We start from the raw sequence: 20,301 nt of genomic DNA, 5'->3' as shown, positions 1-20,301 counted from the left end.
AACAGGATATTTAACAGTTGCATAATTTTACACTGCCAAGAAGAAAGTCACTTTATTTTCACAAGAAAAAAAAAAGAAAGAAAAGAAAAAGGGTAAATAATAATTTGCCAATTGGGACACAGTTCTCCAGCAATCTTCTCATTCGTTGTTTCGTTCCGTTAAAAATTGGATGTTTTAAAAAAATGAGGCAACACTTCCATTTAGAGTCTAAATCACACTATTAACTAGTAGCTTATTAGTGTGCATATTACTAGGATATAGCCTGTTTATTAATTATAAACCACATATCAATGCCTTGTTCTGCATGACTATACCCAGTAACTTAACAACTACCTTACTATCTATTAATAAGCAGTAATTAGGAGTTTATTGAGGCAAAAGTCATAGTTAATAGTTATTTAATAGTGAGAAATTGGACCGTAATCTAAATTGTGACCAAAATGTATTTTTTTTTTTTTTTTTGTCTGTTTAAACCATTCCTTTTGATTGAACACCATTGTATCAGGTTTTTCATTCAAATGTCATTGCTTCGTGATAAACTGACTTGAAACAGTTTCTATTTGCCTTAAATCATTGTTTTCATTTTGAAATAACATGTTGCATTCATTATAGATAATAGTATAGATAATTAGTAGATATTTTAAATATTAATGCTGCTTTTGTACAATACACTATAAATGATAAGTGTTTCAGGTCCTGGATGTGAAGCAGTTTCCTGTGTGCTGAAGACACCTAGACCCTGAAGATAAGGTTTGATAAGAGGAGAGGAGGAGTTGTGAAAAGAAATGAAATGGTATAAAATAAGGTGAGACAGATCAAAGAGGACTCTTTACTGAGGACAGATTGAAGACGAAAGTGGAAGAACTGCAATGGTAAGTGCTCTTCTTGAATGAACACTTCTTGTATCCAATTCAAGTCACCTTTATTTATATAGTGCTTTACAGCGATAAACAGGAAAATAATGATTCAATGATGCAAACAGAATTCAATTCTGCTGTAAAGCAGCCCTAAAAAGATGTCAACATCCAGCTCAGTTCAGTTCAGTTCTCATAGTGTCAATGCGGTCAAATCAATAATATTGCTGAGTATTAAGTGTCCCCAACTAAGCAAGCCAAAAGGCGACAGTGGCATCCAATCTATGTAATATATAGGGGTATAATAGGAGTGGGTTGTTAAAAAAAAAGCTGAGGTTAATAATCATATTTCACTGATTCTGTTTTTTTTTTTCTTTCACAGTGGAAATCAGGATCTATTAACGTTCTGTTGATCACTCTTCTTTTTGGGAGTGGCAACTCCTTAAGAATGGAGAGAGGTAATTTACTTGACAATTCATTATATTTCAGAAATTTCAATATTATACTCATTACTTAAGCACCATTTCTTAATGTACCTTGATAATAATTAACTGAACTTAAGGCAGATATTGTCGACAGAATACACCTGACCATTATAATTGTCCAAAATATGTGCATATGGAGCATTTGTTCTGCTTACTGAGATAACATCGACAATATTATATTAACAGCGTGACAGATTCCAAGTTTAACTTTCAAATGGACAAGAAAAACTACACATATATCATGTTTAAAACACTTAAATAATAGTTATGGGTGTGATTCTGTCATTTAGGGTTTGCTGTTGGCCGTACAGATGTCACTAAGCGCTGCAATATGCCTAAAGCATGTGATGTGGATGGCTTCACTGATTGGTTCAAAGTGGGCCACTACTGTGTCAAATACTTCAACACCTCTGCCAACTTCACTGATGCGGAGGTAGGTTTTGGCACTACCATTTTTTATTATTATTTTTAAGGTCATTACAGATTTAAGAAATTTCAATTCTGTTATTCTCCAAATTATTTTCACCACCATTACAAAATGCAGTTATTAAATGTTCTTCCTGTTTTATATCCAGTTCAGCTGTATGAAAATTGTCCCTGGTGGACACCTGGTGTCAGTGCATAATAAAAACGATAATAAGCGCTTATTTTGCATTGTGAAAAATATGAACTCAAACGACACGCGTGTCTGGCTTGGAGGCTATCGACTATTTCAGGTAAAAAAGACAGAAGTGTGAAGAGGTTCACTAATGCAGGAAGAGAAGAGAATTGAGTTGTTTTTGTTTTGTTTTTCAATGACATGCATTCACTATAGTTTCACCTTTTCTGTCTTTCATCCTCTTTCTTCTTTTTTAAAATCTCTTTCTCACTCTTTCAGACTGTTAAATTTCGATGGATTGATGGTTCCTACTGGGATTATGAAAAATGGGTCTCTGGTGAGCCCAACTACAACACCACTAAGGAGGAATGTGTGGAGATGTACTGGAAAAGTATGGACAAAGGGAACTGGTGAAAAAAAAAAAAACGAATGGGTTACATTCAGTTTTAAATAAATGTTTAGCTGAAAGATTTATTATAGTGATACTGAGGCTGTGAGTTTGTAAACAAGCTCTTTTCTCTTCCTGGACGTCAAATGAGTCTGAATTCAAGGTACTTTTAATTAGAAAGCGAGATGGTTAATTCAGACAGAATCCCTACAGAAAAAAGGACAAATTTAAGAGTTAACGATCAGTTAACATGTATTGTTTTTTTTATTATTATTTATTTATGTTTATAACATAACATATATTTGAGTGTTCTTTTGGTAAGACAATGTTGAATGTACAATAATCTCTTCATTTCACTGTACCTCACATTTTCAGAGAATGACGAGTGGAATGACGCTCATTGTAAGGACGGGAAAAACTACTTCTGTGCCTTCAAACTAAATGCCGTCTAGGAAAAAGACCTGCAGTAGATGGAGCAGTTTCATCATAGGAGTATCATCTTATGAAAATTATTTTCTCTGCATCAACAAAAAAATAAATAAAAACAATAACTTTAAATGATAATAAATAACTTTTGCAATCAAAATGACCAGTTGATTTTTTGCCTGATTAATGAAATCAGTAGGACTAATGCTTCATGCATCATAATGCTTTTACGTTCTACAAGCATTTTATCATGAGGCTGCATTTGTTTCAAGTGGTTTTAATGTGTGATAAAGACCGATGAATAACTGAGAATGTGATGTGAGAGAAATAGGTGGGGTAGTGAAAATGCAAGCGATACAAAGTGATATACAGTAGCTGACAAATATATATTGTGCTAAAGGTGAAGTTAATAGGAAAAAAACTTCTGAGCCTTTCATGAAATGGAGTCTTGAGTCTTGAGAGTATGTCTAATGCAGTGAATTTGATGGCAACACCCAAATGTTTAAGAAATTACAAATAATGAATGTAATTATTTTGCAAATTTATCAAGCAATTTGATGAACTGAATTCCTATCCATCTCAAATTAGTTGTGGTGTTTTTATGGTCGGATGACGAAGCCATTCAGACTCTGAGCTGCAGCAACGTTGGCTGGCAGTGCCAAGAGAAGGTGAGAGATCACAACTGTATCAGTATCAAGATCTAGTGGTTTTATTGTCTAGTGTGTGTGAGTGTGTAGCCTTTCAGATGCTTGTCATTTACCAGACAAATGTACTGTCTACAAAAATAAGCAAGCACAAGGCCAATATGGGTTAGAAGTGAAATATTTCAGCAGAAGAGTCATGGACATGTGTAGAATAAGTTGCAATATTATGTCTTGTTTGGTTTGAACCATTAATGCAAAACAACTTTTGTCAAAAGATTGCAATGAGAAGAGTGCAGAGGGAATGATAGCCTTAGCAAGACTTTAGCAAGCCTTGGAGGAAATAATACAAGTAATTGTGTTCAAATTGAGACTTTTATTCTATCTTGTCATTTGTTGCATTATGGTTATCCATTGACATTTGTATGCATATGTCAGTCTGTATGCATATCTCTGCAAACTGTAAAAATGGAAAAAGGTACTGATAATATTCTGTCAGGACATTTCCTTTAATCCTAAAACAACATAATGTGTAATTCAAAATACAGGTACAAAAAACTGAAAATTATAATGGAAATTTCCCACATATTAACACAGTATTGTGCCCCTATTTTGAGCCGACTTCTGCATCTCTTGATTGTGCTAGTTTTAAATTAATCATTATAGTTTACATAACAGATAATACTAATATTGTAAAGAATTAACAGATGTAATTAAGATGTAATGCAAGTATTAATGTTACTTTTGTAGCAATGCACTTTAAATTGATTAGTAATTCAGACACTGTTTCCTGAGTGATGAATAAAAAACCTGAAGACTGAGGATTGAGAGAAGGGGAGGAGTTGTGAACACGAATGGAATAGTATAAAATAATGTGAGACATGCGTCACTGTGAGGACAGATAGAAGACAAAAGTACAGCAACTGCAATGGTAAGTACTATTTTTGAATGAACACTCTTTGTTATACATTTTATTTTTTATTTATTATTTTTATTTTTTCCGCAGTGGAAATCAGGATCGGGATTTGTTCTGTTGCTGACTCTTCTTTTTGGGAGTGGCAACTTCTTAACAATGGAGAGAGGTAATGTTTAATTTAACAATATATTTATGTTGACATTTCCCAATTCTACCCTTTAAGGTTCTATATGGAAAAGGTTCTGTCATGTACTTCATATATAGAACCTTTTAGGGGTTCCCATCATGGTGTTTTCGTTCAACACAAAAGTTTTATGCAATCGTTTAAGACATTTCTCCTCATATAAAAGAACCTTTTTGGCATAAAGAGTATAGGTTTATAGAGTATTTTCTATGCTCACTGATATGACCTGTTTTGATTATACATTAACAGCATTAGTATATTAACAGATATATTAACAAAGTAATATATTACAAGTTTATCTTTCAAACAGACAAGATTTTTAAATTGCCTAGAGCTTAAAACTGTCCTGGGTGTCATTCTGACATTTAGGTTTTGATGTCAGCGATATGAATGCCACTTCGTGGTGCCGTATGCCTAAAGCGTGTGGTGTGCATGGCTTCACTGATTGGTTCAAAGTGGGCCGCTACTGTGTCAAATACTTCAGCTGGCCTCAGAACTTCACTCAAGCCGAGGTAGGTTGCAGCACTAACAGATTGTTACATTGTTACAGTAAAGAGATTTAATTTCTATTATCCTTCACATTATTACCTTCACCATTAAAATAAATAAATAAATAAATCAATGTATTGTGTAGTCATCAAATGTTCTTCCTGTTTTCAGTTCAAGTGTAAGTCCAAAGCCCCTGGTGCTCATCTGGTGTCAGTGCATAGTTACAAGGAGAACAATTACTTGCTCTGCATTGTGAAAAAATTTAACCCGAAAAACCTGCGCTTCTGGCTCGGAGGCTTTGAATTCTTTAAGGTAAAAAAAAACACACACAGAAGTGTGAAGAGATACACAAACGTGGAGAGCAAAGAGAAATGATTGAGTTGTTATATTGTCTGTTCCCTTTCGATACTTCACTCGTACTGCGTATGGGGAAAGGTCTCCCTTTTTCCCTGCTGCTGAAGCCTTTTTCAATAACGCAGTGTAACTGCACCGTCATTGGTTCACTCATAGACAAGTTGTTGAACCAATGGCGGCGCGGCATAGCTGCGCGGCCTATGGCGACAAAGCGCGCGAATGTTCCCGCCGAAATGGGCAGGGTTAAGGGCTATATAAGTGGGCGTGTGGCCATAGGATTTCAGTGTTTTCTCCTTCAGCGACAACCTCTACTTCTCTTCGCTGATCTCCGCCTGAAGCCGAAGAAGCTCGCCGCCTTCCTGCTCTCGCCGCCGTCTGAAGAGGCTCCCGCAGCGGACTCGCCTGGACTCGCCGGTTGAGGACAGCGCCGGCGCCCTCGCAGACTGCAGCTTCCAGCGCCGTCGCCGAGTCGCCGCCTCCCGCTCCCGGCCTCTTCCTGTGCGTCCCCTGCCGCCATCCGGCGCGCCGCCTGAGAGCTTCACCCGCGGCTTAACGCCGTTCTAAAAGAGCGATTTCAGCGGTTTTAACCGCTCTAAAAGAGCCACCCAATTGCCGTTTTCACGGCAGCGGCGTCTTACGATGCCCCGCCACTCATGTGGTACGTGCAGGGCCCCCCTGCACAACGACGATGGACACAGCGAGTGTGTCGCCTGCCTGGGCAAGCCCCATGCGGACGGCGCGCTCGCTGGAGACTCATGTCCGCACTGCGAGTGCATGAGTCTCGCTTCCCTGCGCTCGCGGGTCGCCTTCTTCACGGAGGGCGATCTCGCCGCTCGCGCCCTCCCGTCTCCTTCCTCCCGCAAGCCGGCTAGGAAGAGACAGCGGGGTAGACCGACTCAGCGCCCAGAGTTGAGCGAGCTCACGCCGGCCCAGCCCCCTCTGTTCTCTCGCCCTGAGCAGCGTCCCTCCGCGGAAGCAAGTGACCTCGTCTCATTCGGGAGAACGGACGACGAACAAGATGACTCCATGTCGCTTGCGGCTTCCGAAGGGGAAGGATGGGCTGGCGAGCTGGAAGACCCCGCTCCACCACCTCCCTTGGAACCCATTGAGCATGGCCAGGGCATGGATGCAGAGCTCTTCCGCATTCTGTCTCGAGCGGTAGAGGAACTGGACCTCGAGTGGGCCCCTCCAGAGGAGCCGTCTTGCAGCCGCCTGGACGAATGGTTCCTGCCAGGCCGCCGCCAAGCACCTCGCCAGCGTTCAGCGCCCTTCTTTCCTGAGGTCCACGAAGAGCTGACGAAGTCGTGGCGCGCTCCTTACTCCGCCCGCCTCCACACTACGCACCGCTCCGCCCTCACCGCCGTCGACGGCGCAGAGCAGAAGGGATACGAGCATCTGCCACCCCTAGACGAAGCGGTGGCTGCTCACCTCTGTCCTCCCGCGGCTGTGGGTTGGAAAACGAAGAGGGCCCTTCCTTCCAAGCCCTGTCGCACCACTTCTACACTGGCTGGACGGGCTTACACCTCGGCGGGCCAGGCTGCCTCCGCGCTCCATACCATGGCCATATTTCAGGTCTTCCAGGCCAAACTCCTCCGCTCATTGGACGAGTCTGGAATCGACGCGCCGGCTTTCAAGGATCTACGCAGCGCCACTGATCTTGCCCTGCAAGCCACGAAATCTACGGCCCAGGCCATTGGTCGTTCCATGGCCAGCCTGGTCGTGTTGGAGCGCCACCTGTGGCTCAACCTTACGGAGATCAAGGATCTAGACAAGACGGCCTTCTTAGACGCCCCGGTCTCTCCTTCTGGTCTCTTCGGGCCTGCAGTGGAAGGCTTCACTGAGCGCTTTACTGCCGCGAAGAAATCGTCTCAGGCTATGAGGCATTTCTTGCCAAAGCGCTCCAACTCCGCTTCTGCGTCTAGCCGCCCCAGGACTGCGCCGGCTCAGCAGAACAAGCCAGCCCCACCTGCAACACAGGCAGCGCCACCCCAGGAGCATTGCCAGCGCTCGCGCCCTGCGAAGCGCCCTCCCTTCCCGAGACGCCAGGGACCCCGGCCCAAGATTGTGCTGGACCCGGTGCCTCCGAAGTCGTCCTGATTCGTCAGGAAGGAAGAGGATGGGGGATCGTCCCGTTACGACCGGACCGCCCCAAAAGCTCCCACGAGTAATTTCCCCTCCGCCTCGTTTATTTCCGGGCGTGGGAAACATGCTCCAAGTGACAGCTGGGCCCACACCTGTTAAGCCCACTCCAAACGCCGTTTTCACAGCGAACTATATTTTACCTCATCACAAAAAGAGCAAATTTCCTCTTCCACCCCTCTCGGTGTACGACCCCCTCAATGGCGGTCTGTCACCAAACATCATTCAACCCCTTGCCACTCGGGCCGAGGCCTGGCAGGCCATCCCCGATGTGTCAGAATGGGTTATGGGGATCGTAAACCAGGGCTACTCGCTCCAGTTTGCACGACGGCCCCCTCGCTTCGCCGGGGTGCTTCAAACATCGGTCAATCCGGACGACGCTCATGTCCTCCGGGCCGAAGTTATGTCATTGCTGGAAAAGGGAGCTGTGGAAACAGTTCCCCCATCAGAGAGCGAGACAGGCTTTTACAGCCGCTACTTTCTGGTCCCCAAAAAGGATGGCGGTCTCAGACCCATCCTAGACCTCAGACTTCTGAATCACTCCCTCATGAGACGGAAGTTCAAAATGCTGACGCTGAAGCAGATCCTCGCGCACATCTGCTCCGAGGACTGGTTCTGCTCGCTGGACCTGAAGGATGCGTATTTTCACATCCAGATAGCCCCCCTTCACAGAAGATTCTTGAGATTCGCATACGAGGGGGTGGCGTACCAATATATACGGTCCTGCCCTTCGGGCTGTCTCTGGCTCCTCGCACTTTCACCAAGTGCATGGACGCGGCTCTTTCCCCTCTGAGGCAGATGGGAATCCGGGTTCTGAATTATCTCGACGACTGGCTCATCTTAGCCCGTTCGCGAGACGAGCTGGGACACCACAGATCCGTGCTCCTCAGCCATCTACAATGTCTGGGTTTCAGGGTCAACTTAGCCAAGAGCTCGCTATGCCCCACTCAACGAATCTCGTTTCTGGGAGCAGTTTTCGACTCGGTCCGTATGACGGCAGTAGTCTCGCCAGAGCACGCCCTGGCAATTCAGCAGCTCACGGCATCTGTCACGAACAAAGCCTATCTCCCTCTGAAGTTTTTCCAGAGGCTGCTAGGGCTGATGGCTTCCGCCTCCCCGGTGCTGCAGCTCGGCCTTCTTCGGATGCGGCCTCTTCAGTACTGGTTGAAGTTCCGGGTTCCTCCCAGCGCCTGGCGGCACGGCCGCTTATGTCTCAAGGTCAATCAGACCTGTCTTCTAGCGCTGAAACCTTGGATGGATCCAGTATGGTTCGAGCGCGGAGTCCCCTTACAGGCGGTCTCACGAAGGACGGTGCTCTCAACAGACGCCTCCAACTTGGGCTGGGGCGCTGTGTGCGAGGGCAGACCGGCCTTCGGCTCTGGGAGCCCCGTGGCCGATTCCCCTGAGACGGGACCTCCTCTCTCAGGCAAACAGAACAATCACCCACAGCCGGAGCTCTGGGCTCTGCACCTCTGGTCCCTCGATGGGAGCCGACTAGCCTCCCCGGGGACGTCCTAAATACCATTTCTCAGGCTAGAGCCCCGTCCACGAGACGCCTCTACGACCAGAAGTGGTCAGTCTTTGTTGATTGGTGTTCGGCACGAAACATAGACCCTGTGGAGAGTGACGTATCTTCCATACTGTCTTTCCTCCAAGAGCGCTTGGGAATGGGGCGCACCCCTTCCACTCTTAAGGTTTACGTAGCAGCCATTGCGGCGTTCCACGCTCCTATTGCTGGCCAATCAGTGGGACGAAACGGGCTTGTGATCCGTTTTTTGAGGGGTGCTAGGCGATTGAATCCTCCCCGCCCTCTCACTGTTCCCCCCTGGGACCTCTCGTTGGTCCTCAGGGCCTTAAAGGGAGCCCCATTTGAACCAATGGGTTCAGCCGACCTCAGGCCCCTAATGCTAAAAACCGCTCTGCTAATAGCACTAGCAACGGTTAAGCGTGTCGGCGATTTGCAGGCTCTCTCTGTGAACCCTGCATGCCTCGAATTCGGGCCTGGTGACTCTAAGGTCGTTCTGAAACCTAGGCATTGCTACGTTCCTAAGGTGCTCTCAACTCCGTTTAGAGCTCAGGTCATTTCGCTCTCTGCTCTTCCTCCCTCGGCGGACGAACTGGAGCTGGAGCTACTCTGCCCAGTCAGGGCATTGAGGACCTACATAGAGCGATCGCGGTCCTTTAGGCAGTCGGATCAGCTCTTTGTTTGTTTTGGCGGCCGCACCAAAGGGTCTCCGGTCTCGAAACAGCGCATCTCCCGTTGGATAGTGGATGCTATTATCCTGTGCTACTCCTCACTGGGTACTAATTGCCCCATAGGAGTCAGGGCCCACTCCACTAGAGGAATGGCTTCCTCGTGGGCTTGGTCCAACGGAGTTTCCATCCAAGACATCTGTGAGGCGGCCGGTTGGTCTTCGCCGTCCACCTTTGTCAGGTTCTATCATCTCGATGTCCCGACCTTACAAGCTCGGGTTCTCTCGGTGTGATTAGCGGCCTCCGACGAGTTCCGCTTCACTCCATCCCAGGAAGTATCTTCCTTAAGTGTAACCATGGGTTCGGTTAGGCTTTGCCTTCTTGCTTGTCTTCTTGGCCCCCTCTTGGTTGGCCAAATGCAAGCTATATCGTTCCCAGCCGTGGCACAGCGTGGTTGAATTCGTTCCCCATAGGACTTCAGTGCCATAGGACTTCAGTGTCAATCGACTGAAGCGACGACCCTGAGCCGCAGCCTCGTGGCACGGCAAGTGACGCAGTACTCGTTCCGTATCTCAGGGAACCGAGGTTACGTTAGTAACCGAGTACGTTCCCTTTCGATACTTCACTCGTACTGCGTCACTTGCCGTGCCACGAGGCTGCGGCTCAGGGTCATCACTTCAGTCGATTGACACTGAAGTCCTATGGCGAAACGCCCGCTTATATAGCCCTTAACCCCGCCCATTTCGGCGGGAACATTCGCGCGCTTTGTCGCCATAGGCCGCGCAGCTATGCCGCGCTGCCATTGGTTCAACAACTTGTCTATGAGTGAACCAATGACGGTGCAGTTACACTGCGTTATTGAAAAAGGCTTCAGCAGCGGGGAAAAAGGGAGACCTTTCCCCATACGTAGTACTCGTTCCGTATCTCAGGGAACCGAGGTTACGTTAGTAACCGAGTACGTTTTTCACTGACATCCATCCACTGTAGTTTCTCATTACTCAACACCTTCTGACTTTCTTTCTTTCATTTTTCTTTTTTTTTTTTTACTTTTTCTCACTCTCTCAGTCTGGTAAATTTTTTTGGCTTGATGGATCCTTCTGGGATTATCAAATTTGGACACGTGGTGAGCCCAACCACATGTACACCGCCACGGAGGAATGCGTGGAGATGAACTGGAAAGGTAAAGATGGAAGTACAAGAGGGAATTGGTTACAAAAATGAAAAACTAATGGGTTATAGGACAATAACAATACATTTTAACTTGATGTTTGGCTAAATGATTTATTATAGTGATATTGATGCTGTGAGGACAATTAGATGTTTGGTAAAACTAATAAAGGTACAATGATAAATTAAGGTACAATAATCTCTTCATTTCACTGTCCCTCACATTTTCAGAGGTTGGCAGGTGGAATGACGACTCTTGTAGTGTCAAGAAAAGCTACATCTGTGCCTTCAATCGACATTACATGTTGGAAAAAGACCTGGAGTAGATGGAGCAGTTTTATCTGAGTATCATCCCATTAAACTTAAAATGATTTTTTCTGCATCAACAAAAACTAAAAAAAAAAAAAAACTAAAACTTCCTTAAAATAATAAAGAACTTTTGCAATTAAAATGATCAGTTTATTTGATTTATTGTTTGTCTGATTAATAACTATATATAAGAGTTTTGTAAAGGAAAAGATTGCTTTTGCCAGGATTCTGAGGACCCAGATGCAGAATGAACAGGAAGTGATATTTATTCGTTTTTTTTAATTGCTTTGGCGCAATTTTCACAAGCAAGCGTAACATTTTCAAAACTCTTAGTACTAATATCACAAAAGATCATCAAAAGTTCACTTTTTTTCGAACATTTCAGCATATTTTCAATTGTGTTAGTACAATACACACAATCACAAAGTATCCTTTTCACTACACAAAATAAATGTTTCATCTATACAAATGTTTCATTCACAGTAATAATGATATTTCTATCAAACCTTTCATTTGCATCTCTTTTCGTTCAGTTTAATACATTTGTCTATTATTTAATCCAACTGAACTTAATGGTTAATCAATTAATCATTTGGTACATCTATAGATTTCTATAGATATTGATTCTACAGACATAGCTTCTTGTTTGCAATTTTCAATATGGTTAACCAAATGTAATGAATTCTTTTACATAAGTGATTTACTGTATCTTACATGACCACTATGTTGAATGTGTGTGTGTGTGTGTGTGTGTGTGTGTGTGTGTGTGTGTGTGAGAGAGAGAGAGAGAGAGAGAGAGAGAGAGAGAGAGAGAGAGAGAGAGATTTGCAATTTGTGAACATAAAGCAGGATAGAGTACAAGGGAGAGGAAGCAGGTAATGACTGTAACATCATACTGATCAGAGACGCATCAGAAGAAGAGAGACAGATGGCATCAATTACAGCATTTTACATTACAGTATGCCATACTGTAACTCACCTTTCATCTATAAAGTTCAAGTAAAGTATAGATTCATTCATATGGCACAATGAGAACTGTATTGGCAGCAAACTGTTTGCACCAAACCTTATGGCTGTCATACTTTACACCTTTTGATAACACACTGAATAGATACTATTACAAACATTATGGATTTTATGATATATAAGTTAGATAATGTAAGTGTATTTTCTATTTTCTAATGTGGCATAATGTAGTCTGCATTACTTTCTTTATTTCAGCAACAAGGGTGATTTGAAACATGTATCTTGCATTGTTTGCTATTGAATTAACTGATTCAACTGAAAAAGTACCAAAAAAAAAAGCAAAATAAAACTGACAATTAAGACTAGAGGGAAAAAATAAAGAAACTAAATAACTGGAACTAGACAGACAGGCAGACAAATAACCAAAACATACTGGAAATAAGTAAAGGGAACTCGCAAACAAAATTAAATAAAACAAGAGCGCCGCAACCTTGCAGGGAACTAGAGAGAAAAGAAATAAAAGATTATTTAGCAATCAAGTCAAGAACGAGAGAGGAACCAAAAATAAGGCTTGGGAGAACTAGAGCAAAACAACAGAAACAAAATAAAACCAGAAAAAAAAAAGAAAAGCAAAAGAAAACAAATACAAAGCTAGAACTGACAGAGTAAACTAAATGTAGCACTACTGACAAGCAAGAAATGTTCACACACATGCGAAAACATGAGGGAAAGGAGCACAATATAAAAGGAGCAGAGCACATGAGGAACAGGTGAACACAATCCTGCCAACAAGGACTAAATGTAAGGCTAGTAAGAGCTGTGAAAAAAAAGAGGAAGTAAACAAAGGAAAAAAAAAAGATTTAAAATTTTTTTTTTAAAAACATGCTCGCTGATTATGATCTGCGCTGTGTATGAATACTCATCCACTTTTTTATGAGAAATGCTGTCCAAATGTCCTGTTTGGCATGATGCACACTCACCCTATTTATAAATGATTGAAATTTATTAACATACACAAGTTTAAGCATCAAATCTGATGTGAATCTGGGGGAGAGTTTTCTGGAAGGTCTGTATAATGTCCAAATTACTCAGAATTTACTCATATATTTACGAAAGCTTCACAAATGAGGCCCAATAAAATTAAGTAACGTTAAAGATCGTAAAAAATTATATTTGCAGTGGCAAATCATAACCAAACACACCACAAATAGACCTAGAAAAAAAGAAAAAAGAATGAAGATGTGTCCAAGGAGCACCATTTGGTGTTTCAAGAACGCTTTCATTTAAGGCCCTTGTCAAGTGGATCAGACAATAACACAAAACTGTCTATCATGGTTGGACGGGCATCTCTCTGTTTTTGTTTGAGTTTATGTCCTTTTTGAGTAAGAGCATCCACTGACTGTGACATCTGTGCACAGTAGACGAAGCATCCGTCATACCAACAGGCCAAAGTGCTCTTACTTTAGCAGCCTTTTCTGCAAGACATTTCTGTATTTTTAACATCCTGTAGACCAACAACATGGTCCAAGAATCTTACTTTCTCTTTTAACTTTAACTTTGCTTCACCTAAATACATTATTCTACATTTAAGCATAAAAATGGGACATAAACAAGACAGTTGATAATGAACATACTATTTCTGGCTTTTTTTTTTTTGTCTTTTTTTTTTTTTTGTCTGTGTAATAGTGAATGAGAAATTAGATGAACTAATTCTTTTCGCAGCGAATGCTGTATAATAAAAGCAAATATTTGTTATCATGAAGCTGCATTTGGTTTTAAAGGCGTTTCATGTGTGATGAAAATGAGTTGTGTGAAAAAATGTGAGAGAAGTAGGAGGGGGTTGTGAAAATTAAAGAGATACAGAGTTACTGGCATAAAGTGAAAAATGAAAATGTATCATATTAAAAATGAAAAATAAATAAATACATTTATTTACATAATTTTCTTTCTGCCTTTCATGAAATTTGAGTCTTAAGTCATTGGGATGCAATGAATTTAGTTACTTTAGTTACACTAAATGTCTCTTAGGGCCTATTTACAATTTATACAGTACATCATAAGCGATCGGATTGCTTAAATGACTCTCGTACAATTATGGTCTTGTGTTGCAGAGATGAAGCGTTAACGGATTTCCACAAGCAGATGGGTTTATTGATATAATGAAGAGTGTCAACATCCAAACACAGATTAACATACACAATAACAGACAAGGAGTGAAGGGAGTGAGTCCATAAATATAGAGAGTGCTGATGAAGGAGTCCAGGTGAATGTGATCGGTGATGATGAGGAGAAAACGAGGGAAGTGAGTGCAGGTCTGGAAACACAAGGATCATGGGAAATGGAGTCCTGGAGACGAGGGAACTGTGACACGTACAGTGCATTCAAAATTTATTCAGACCATTTTCTTTTTTTTAACATTTTGTTATGTTGGCGCCTATTGCTAAAATATACGCATAAATTTGCACTTACCCTGCTGAACAAATCCAGCCTCGCTGGTCACCAGTATAAGGTGTTTTGCATGCTGGAACCAGCATTGGAAGCGGAAAAGCTGGTGGACATGGGATTCATGCTGGTTTATTTTTCAGCAGGGTAATACCCCATAATGACAAGAAAACAGATTTGTGAAGCTATATGATTAGTAAAAATGCAAAATGTGGCCAACTCTATGAAGCATTCAGACTGTGAGCTGCAGCAACTTTGGCTGGCAGCATCAAGTGGAGGTTGAAACTGAGAGATCACAATTGTCTCCATAACCACAATATCTAATGGTTTTATTGTCTAGCATGGTAAAGTAGTAGACATTCAGATGCTTGTTATTCACCAGATGCCTCTTTCTGAGCAATTTACCATGTAAAGAAAAAAAGTCCACTTTTTCCATCACAGTTTTACAGTTTTAGTTTTAGTTTTAGTTTTCACATTTTATATCCCCGTAGCATTCTCTTTTGAAAGGTAAGTGTGCACCACGAGCGTTTCACTGGAACTCTAACAGGATATTTAACAGTTGCATAATTTTACACTGCCAAGAAGAAAGTCACTTTATTTTCACAAGAAAAAAAAAAGAAAGAAAAGAAAAAAGGTAAATAATAATTTGCCAATTGGGACACAGTTCTCCAGCAATCTTCTCATTCGTTGTTTTGTTCCGTTAAAAATTGGATGCATGTTTTAAAAAAATGAGGCAACACTTCAATTTAGAGTCTAAATCACACTATTAACTAGTATTATTAACTTATTAGTGTGCATATTACTAGGATATAACCTGTTTATTAATTATAAACCACATATCAATGCCTTGTTCTGCATGACCATACCCAGTAACTTAACAACTACCTTACTATCTATTAATAAGCAGTAATTAGGAGTTTATTGATGCAAAAGTCATAGTTAAAAGTTATTTAATAGTGAGAAATTGGACCCTAATCTAAAGTGTGACCAAAATTTATTTTTTTAATGTTTTTGTCTGTTTAAACCATTCCTTTTGATTGAACACCATTGTATCAGGTTTTTCATTCATTTCTCATTGCTTCATGATAAACTGACTTGAAACAGTTTCTATTTGCCTTAAATCATTGTTTTCATTTTGAAATAACATGTTGCATTCATTATAGATAATAGTATAGATAATTAGTAGATATTTTAAATATTAATGCTGCTTTTGTACAATACACTATAAATTATAAGTGTTTCAGGTCCTGGATGTGAAGCAGTTTCCTGTGTGCTGAAGACACCTAGACCCTGAAGATAAGGTTTGATAAGAGGAGAGGAGGAGTTGTGAAAAGAAATGAAATGGTATAAAATAAGGTGAGACAGATCAAAGAGGACTCTTTACTGAGGACAGATTGAAGACGAAAGTGGAAGAACTGCAATGGTAAGTGCTCTTCTTGAATGAACACTTCTTGTATCCAATTCAAGTCACCTTTATTTATATAGTGCTTTACAGCGATAAACGGGAAAATAATGATTCAATGATGCAAACAGAATTCAATTCTGCTGTAAAGCAGCCCTAAAAAGATGTCAACATCCAGCTCAGTTCAGTTCAGTTCTCATAGTGTCAATGCGGTCAAATCAATAATATTGCTGAGTATTAAGTGTCCCCAACTAAGCAAGCCAAAAGGCGACAGTGGCATCCAATCTATGTAATATATAGGGGTATAATAGGAGTGGGTTGTAAAAAAAAAAAAGCTGAGGTTAATAATCATATTTCACTGATTCTGTTTTTTTTTTCTTTCAGTGGAAATCAGGATCTATTAACGTTCTGTTGATCACTCTTCTTTTTGGGAGTGGCAACTCCTTAAGAATGGAGAGAAGTAATATTTACTTGACAATTCGTTATATTTCAGAAATTTCAATATTATACTCATTACTTAAGCACCATTTCTTAATGTACCTTGATAATAATTAACTGAACTTAAGGCAGATATTTGTCGACAGAATACACCTGACCAGTGTTGTAGTCGAGTCACCAACTGTCGAGTCCGAGTCGAGTCTCGAGTCCCAGTGTTCGAGTCCGAGTCCAAGTCCGAGGGTGCTTTCACACCTGCCTCATTTAGTTCGGTTGAATCGTACCAGAGTTCGTTTGCCCCTTTGGTGTGGTTCGTTTGGGCAGGTGTGAAAGCAGCAATCGCACTCGGGTGCGCACCAAAAGCGGACCAAACAAGCGTACCGAGACCTGCTTGAAGAGGTGGTCTCGGTACGCTTTCAAACGAACTCTGGAGCGGTTCGCTTGAGATGTGAAAGCAATCTGACCCAGTTAACGGACCAACGAACCAAATGATATCATTTTCATAACGGAAAATATGATATAAAAATCAGTAATGTCTGATTCTGTGAGTGAGCACATTATTTACAATATCTGAAAGCCAACGATCGCCTCTGGTGTGTAATTACACTTCTCCGTGCGAGAATGCTGTCCCGACGAAGTCTCAATTCCCGCTCTGCTTCATTATACAATTCAAATGGTCTCTCTCGACAGACACACGGACAACAGGTCGCCTACTAGACAGTGCTGGGAAATCCAGAGACGGAGAGAGAGAGAAAGAGCGCGGGTTTGAATTTGCCGCAGCAAATATGAATTAACTGCGGGAGAGACGGCTACATTTATAAAGTGTTTGTGTGTGTCTCGACAGTTACAAATAAAGCCAATAAGCTCATGGAGCTAGCTTGTCAATCATTATTTTGATGAATGACGCAGCGAAAACTCTGACCAATAAGAGGACAGTTGTACTCGCATGTGACTTGCCTGAATGCATTTTGGTACGCTTTGAAATGTTGCCATGTGAAAGCGAACCGAACCAAGAAGAAAATGCAACATTGTAACAAATTTAGTCAAGCGATCCATATGTGTGAAAACACCCCGATCACCAAAGAAGAGTCCGAGTGGAGTCACCATTACCAGAGTTCGAGTCCGAGTCGAGTCTCGAGTCCCCGGTGTTCGAGTCCGAGTCGAGTCTCGAGTTTAAAATTAAATTTAAAAATACTTAAAACGTAAAAATCAATACGATTTGCCGAGAGAGAGAGAGCGCTTATGAGTGAGTGAGTGACCGAGTGATTTAGCGTGAGTGCGTTTGTACAGTAGGCCATATGTTCAAGTGAATGTGTGTGTGTGACAGCACGCGACTGGTCAGAAAGCAACGTGTAAGGTTAGTCCGACATGTTTCTTGTCCACTACACCACAGGATTTTAGGAATCAAAATTGCGTCATCCATCTGACACAGTGACCATTGCAACAGACAAAAAAATCATGTAATCTGATCTGACACAGTGACTAAGTTATCAACAGACAAAAAAAAATCATGTAATCTGAACCAGACATTAGACATCGTCGACGCCTGATGCCAAATTGTCAAACATCGCCCAACTCTAGCTTCTTCTGTTTATTATCATATATGCATTAGTCAATAATAGTTTTTTTTTTAAAACGTTAGCCAATGGAAAGCATTTTACTTACTTTTCTGGGTGCATCCGTGACAGGTGTCTGTTAAAGTTTGAAGTTGTCCCAGTCTTTTCCTCAATTGTGCGATTACATACACAACATATAGCGCTGCTCTTTCCAGCATTAGATGCAAAATTCGTGTAGGTGAATTTCACGATCTGGGGCACATCTTTCTGCATTTTCAAAATTTGAACATTTAGCCCGCGAATCATGCACGAGCGTAAAGTGAGTGACATCTGAAGCCATTCCATAGCTTCATGTGAGGGACAAAAGAAATATACATCGATAAGGTAAAACAATATGATATATTCCCATTATAATACTTGATATGTAGATAAAGAGCTGTGGATTCGCATAAAAGGACTTTATCTTGCTGGAGTTTATTGCTGTTTCTGAACGATGTCATCATACTGGCTACAGGATGTCTGTTAGATCGGACTATGAATTCGTGTCACACGCACAATAACTGGAATTCAAAAATGAAAGAAACATATGATTAATAAACTGTTAGATACAGTCAGATGTAAACAGGGATTCTCTTTGTACCGTGAACTTTTCAATGCGCAGCACAACTGCGCGCTCTGACTCGATATTGCTTCAAGCGCATCATTCTGCACCCGGGATGCGCATTAGCGGTTTGTGCTGCTGTTTTGAAGCGTTTCATATTTTCATGGTTTTGCACACTGAAAGATTATTAATAGCCTATTTTGTTCTGTCGTATCAATAGCTTGTTGCCCCATTAAAAAGCTGCACAATACATTTAAAATAAGAGTCTTTAAACGTTACATTAATATAAATATAATTATTCACATATAAATCTAATTTCATAATACAAATAGTAATTTTAAACTTTTTATTAACATTTGGATTTTTAAAATAATGTGCAAAGTTTTTAAGCTAGAATATTTTTTGCTGCTGAATTATATACTCGCCTAGTTTACTATTTATTGGTCAGCTTATGAATATATTTTTAGGGGCCAAGCCCCGAAGGGGCTGTAGCCCCTATTGTAATTGTACGTTTTCCCTTTTATTATTATTATTCTTCCTCCCGAATGGGAGTCTATGGCAGCCCTATCAACGGAACATGAGAAAATGATGAAATTTGGCACACTTGTAGTGATGGTCATGTCTAGAAATCTGACCAATTTTGGAGTCTCTAGGACCAACTCTATAGCGCCACCACCAGTTCAAAAATTCAACATTCTAAAGTTTATAACTTTTGAACCATTTGCTCTAGAAAAATACAATTTAGTACATCTGATTCGTCTCTTCATGCTGATTCTATTAAAATTCTTACATTAAGTCTCCGCCCATTACAGTAGCGGCCATTTTGAAAAGTACAGTATTCTGTTTTTTCGCTACTCCTCCTTTAAAATTTGTCCAATTTTGTCCAAACTTTGATCAGGTGATCTTTGGTCTGAGCCGCACAGAAATGACTGAACAGATTTTTTTTATTCATCTTTGTTCAAAAGTTATGATGTCACGAAGTTAACGAGGTTGACCCAAAATTGCTATAGAGGCTGTATCTCGGCCAAACTTTGAGCAATCAAAACTAAAATTGGTACACTTGATCAAGACCATGATCTGAGGTTCCATGCCAAATTTGGGAACAGCGCCACCTACAGGTCATGAGATCTGAAAAATGGCTATTTTGGCCAATAACTTTTGAACACTATTAGAAAATCAAGATCTTGGTGTCTATGGATTCCCTATGCCATGCCGAATGCGAGGATATCGAATTCGTCAACATCGGATGAACCACGTGTCCGCCATTTTGAATTTTGTCATAAATTGCAATAACTTTTAAACAATTTGACATATCTTCACACAAATTGGTATGTATGACCTTTAGAAGGTCCTGAAGGTACCTGAGAAGTTTCAACACAGCGCCACCTACTGTTCCACAGATGTAATGATTATTGCAAAACCACTTATAACTTTTGAAAACACTTTCCAAAATGTGTATGCTTTATGTCATTTTATTCCCTGGCTTATGCCGATTCCGACGATGTGTCATTTGTCATTTTCCTTTAAATGTACCTGTCCGCCATATTGAAATAAATGGAAAACAGTTTTTTCGCTACTCCTCCTACAATTTTTGTCCAATTTTGTCCAAAATCAGCTCAGGTGATCTTTGGACCGAGCCGCACAGAAATGACTGAATGGATTTTTGATATTCGCTACCATTCCCAAGATATTCATCTCTGAATGTGACCTTGCTTTTGTTTGTTGTCTTATGCTAGTTAGCTTAGCATGCTAATTG

At 41.3% G+C, this 20,301-nt stretch overlaps 2 protein-coding genes across 2 annotated transcripts; both read left to right on the top strand.

The window, feature by feature from the left end:
• The first annotated feature begins 843 nt into the window (after window positions 1–843).
• On the top strand, window positions 844–2,896 carry LOC137033026 (lectin-like). Its single transcript, XM_067405083.1, has 6 exons — window positions 844–872; window positions 1,237–1,312; window positions 1,630–1,772; window positions 1,915–2,055; window positions 2,217–2,328; window positions 2,701–2,896. Exons 1-6 carry the CDS (start codon window positions 870–872, stop codon window positions 2,775–2,777), a joined length of 552 nt encoding a protein of 183 aa, XP_067261184.1. The 5' UTR covers window positions 844–869; the 3' UTR covers window positions 2,778–2,896.
• A 1,354-nt stretch (window positions 2,897–4,250) lies between these two features.
• On the top strand, window positions 4,251–11,245 carry LOC137032872 (lectin-like). The gene is made up of 6 exons (XM_067404865.1): window positions 4,251–4,323; window positions 4,399–4,474; window positions 4,862–5,004; window positions 5,153–5,293; window positions 10,733–10,847; window positions 11,066–11,245. The coding sequence occupies exons 1-6, from the start codon at window positions 4,321–4,323 to the stop codon at window positions 11,158–11,160; spliced, it is 573 nt and encodes a 190-aa protein (XP_067260966.1). The 5' UTR covers window positions 4,251–4,320; the 3' UTR covers window positions 11,161–11,245.
• Window positions 11,246–20,301: the final 9,056 nt, after the last annotated feature.

This window comes from Chanodichthys erythropterus, chromosome 12 (genome assembly GCF_024489055.1).
Source record: "Chanodichthys erythropterus isolate Z2021 chromosome 12, ASM2448905v1, whole genome shotgun sequence".
NCBI classification, from domain to species: domain Eukaryota; kingdom Metazoa; phylum Chordata; class Actinopteri; order Cypriniformes; family Xenocyprididae; genus Chanodichthys; species Chanodichthys erythropterus.
This window is presented reverse-complemented; position numbering and strand designations above follow the sequence as displayed.

Bases quoted from the DNA above. Each gene is read 5' to 3' on its own strand.
- LOC137033026 (XM_067405083.1), top strand. The intron at 2,056-2,216 runs GTAAAAAAGACA...TCACTCTTTCAG, and splicing joins GAGGCTATCGACTATTTCAG to ACTGTTAAATTTCGATGGAT. The intron at 2,329-2,700 runs GTATGGACAAAG...TCACATTTTCAG, and splicing joins TGTGGAGATGTACTGGAAAA to AGAATGACGAGTGGAATGAC.
- LOC137032872 (XM_067404865.1), top strand. The intron at 4,475-4,861 runs GTAATGTTTAAT...TCTGACATTTAG, and splicing joins CTTCTTAACAATGGAGAGAG to GTTTTGATGTCAGCGATATG. The intron at 5,294-10,732 runs GTAAAAAAAAAC...TCACTCTCTCAG, and splicing joins GAGGCTTTGAATTCTTTAAG to TCTGGTAAATTTTTTTGGCT.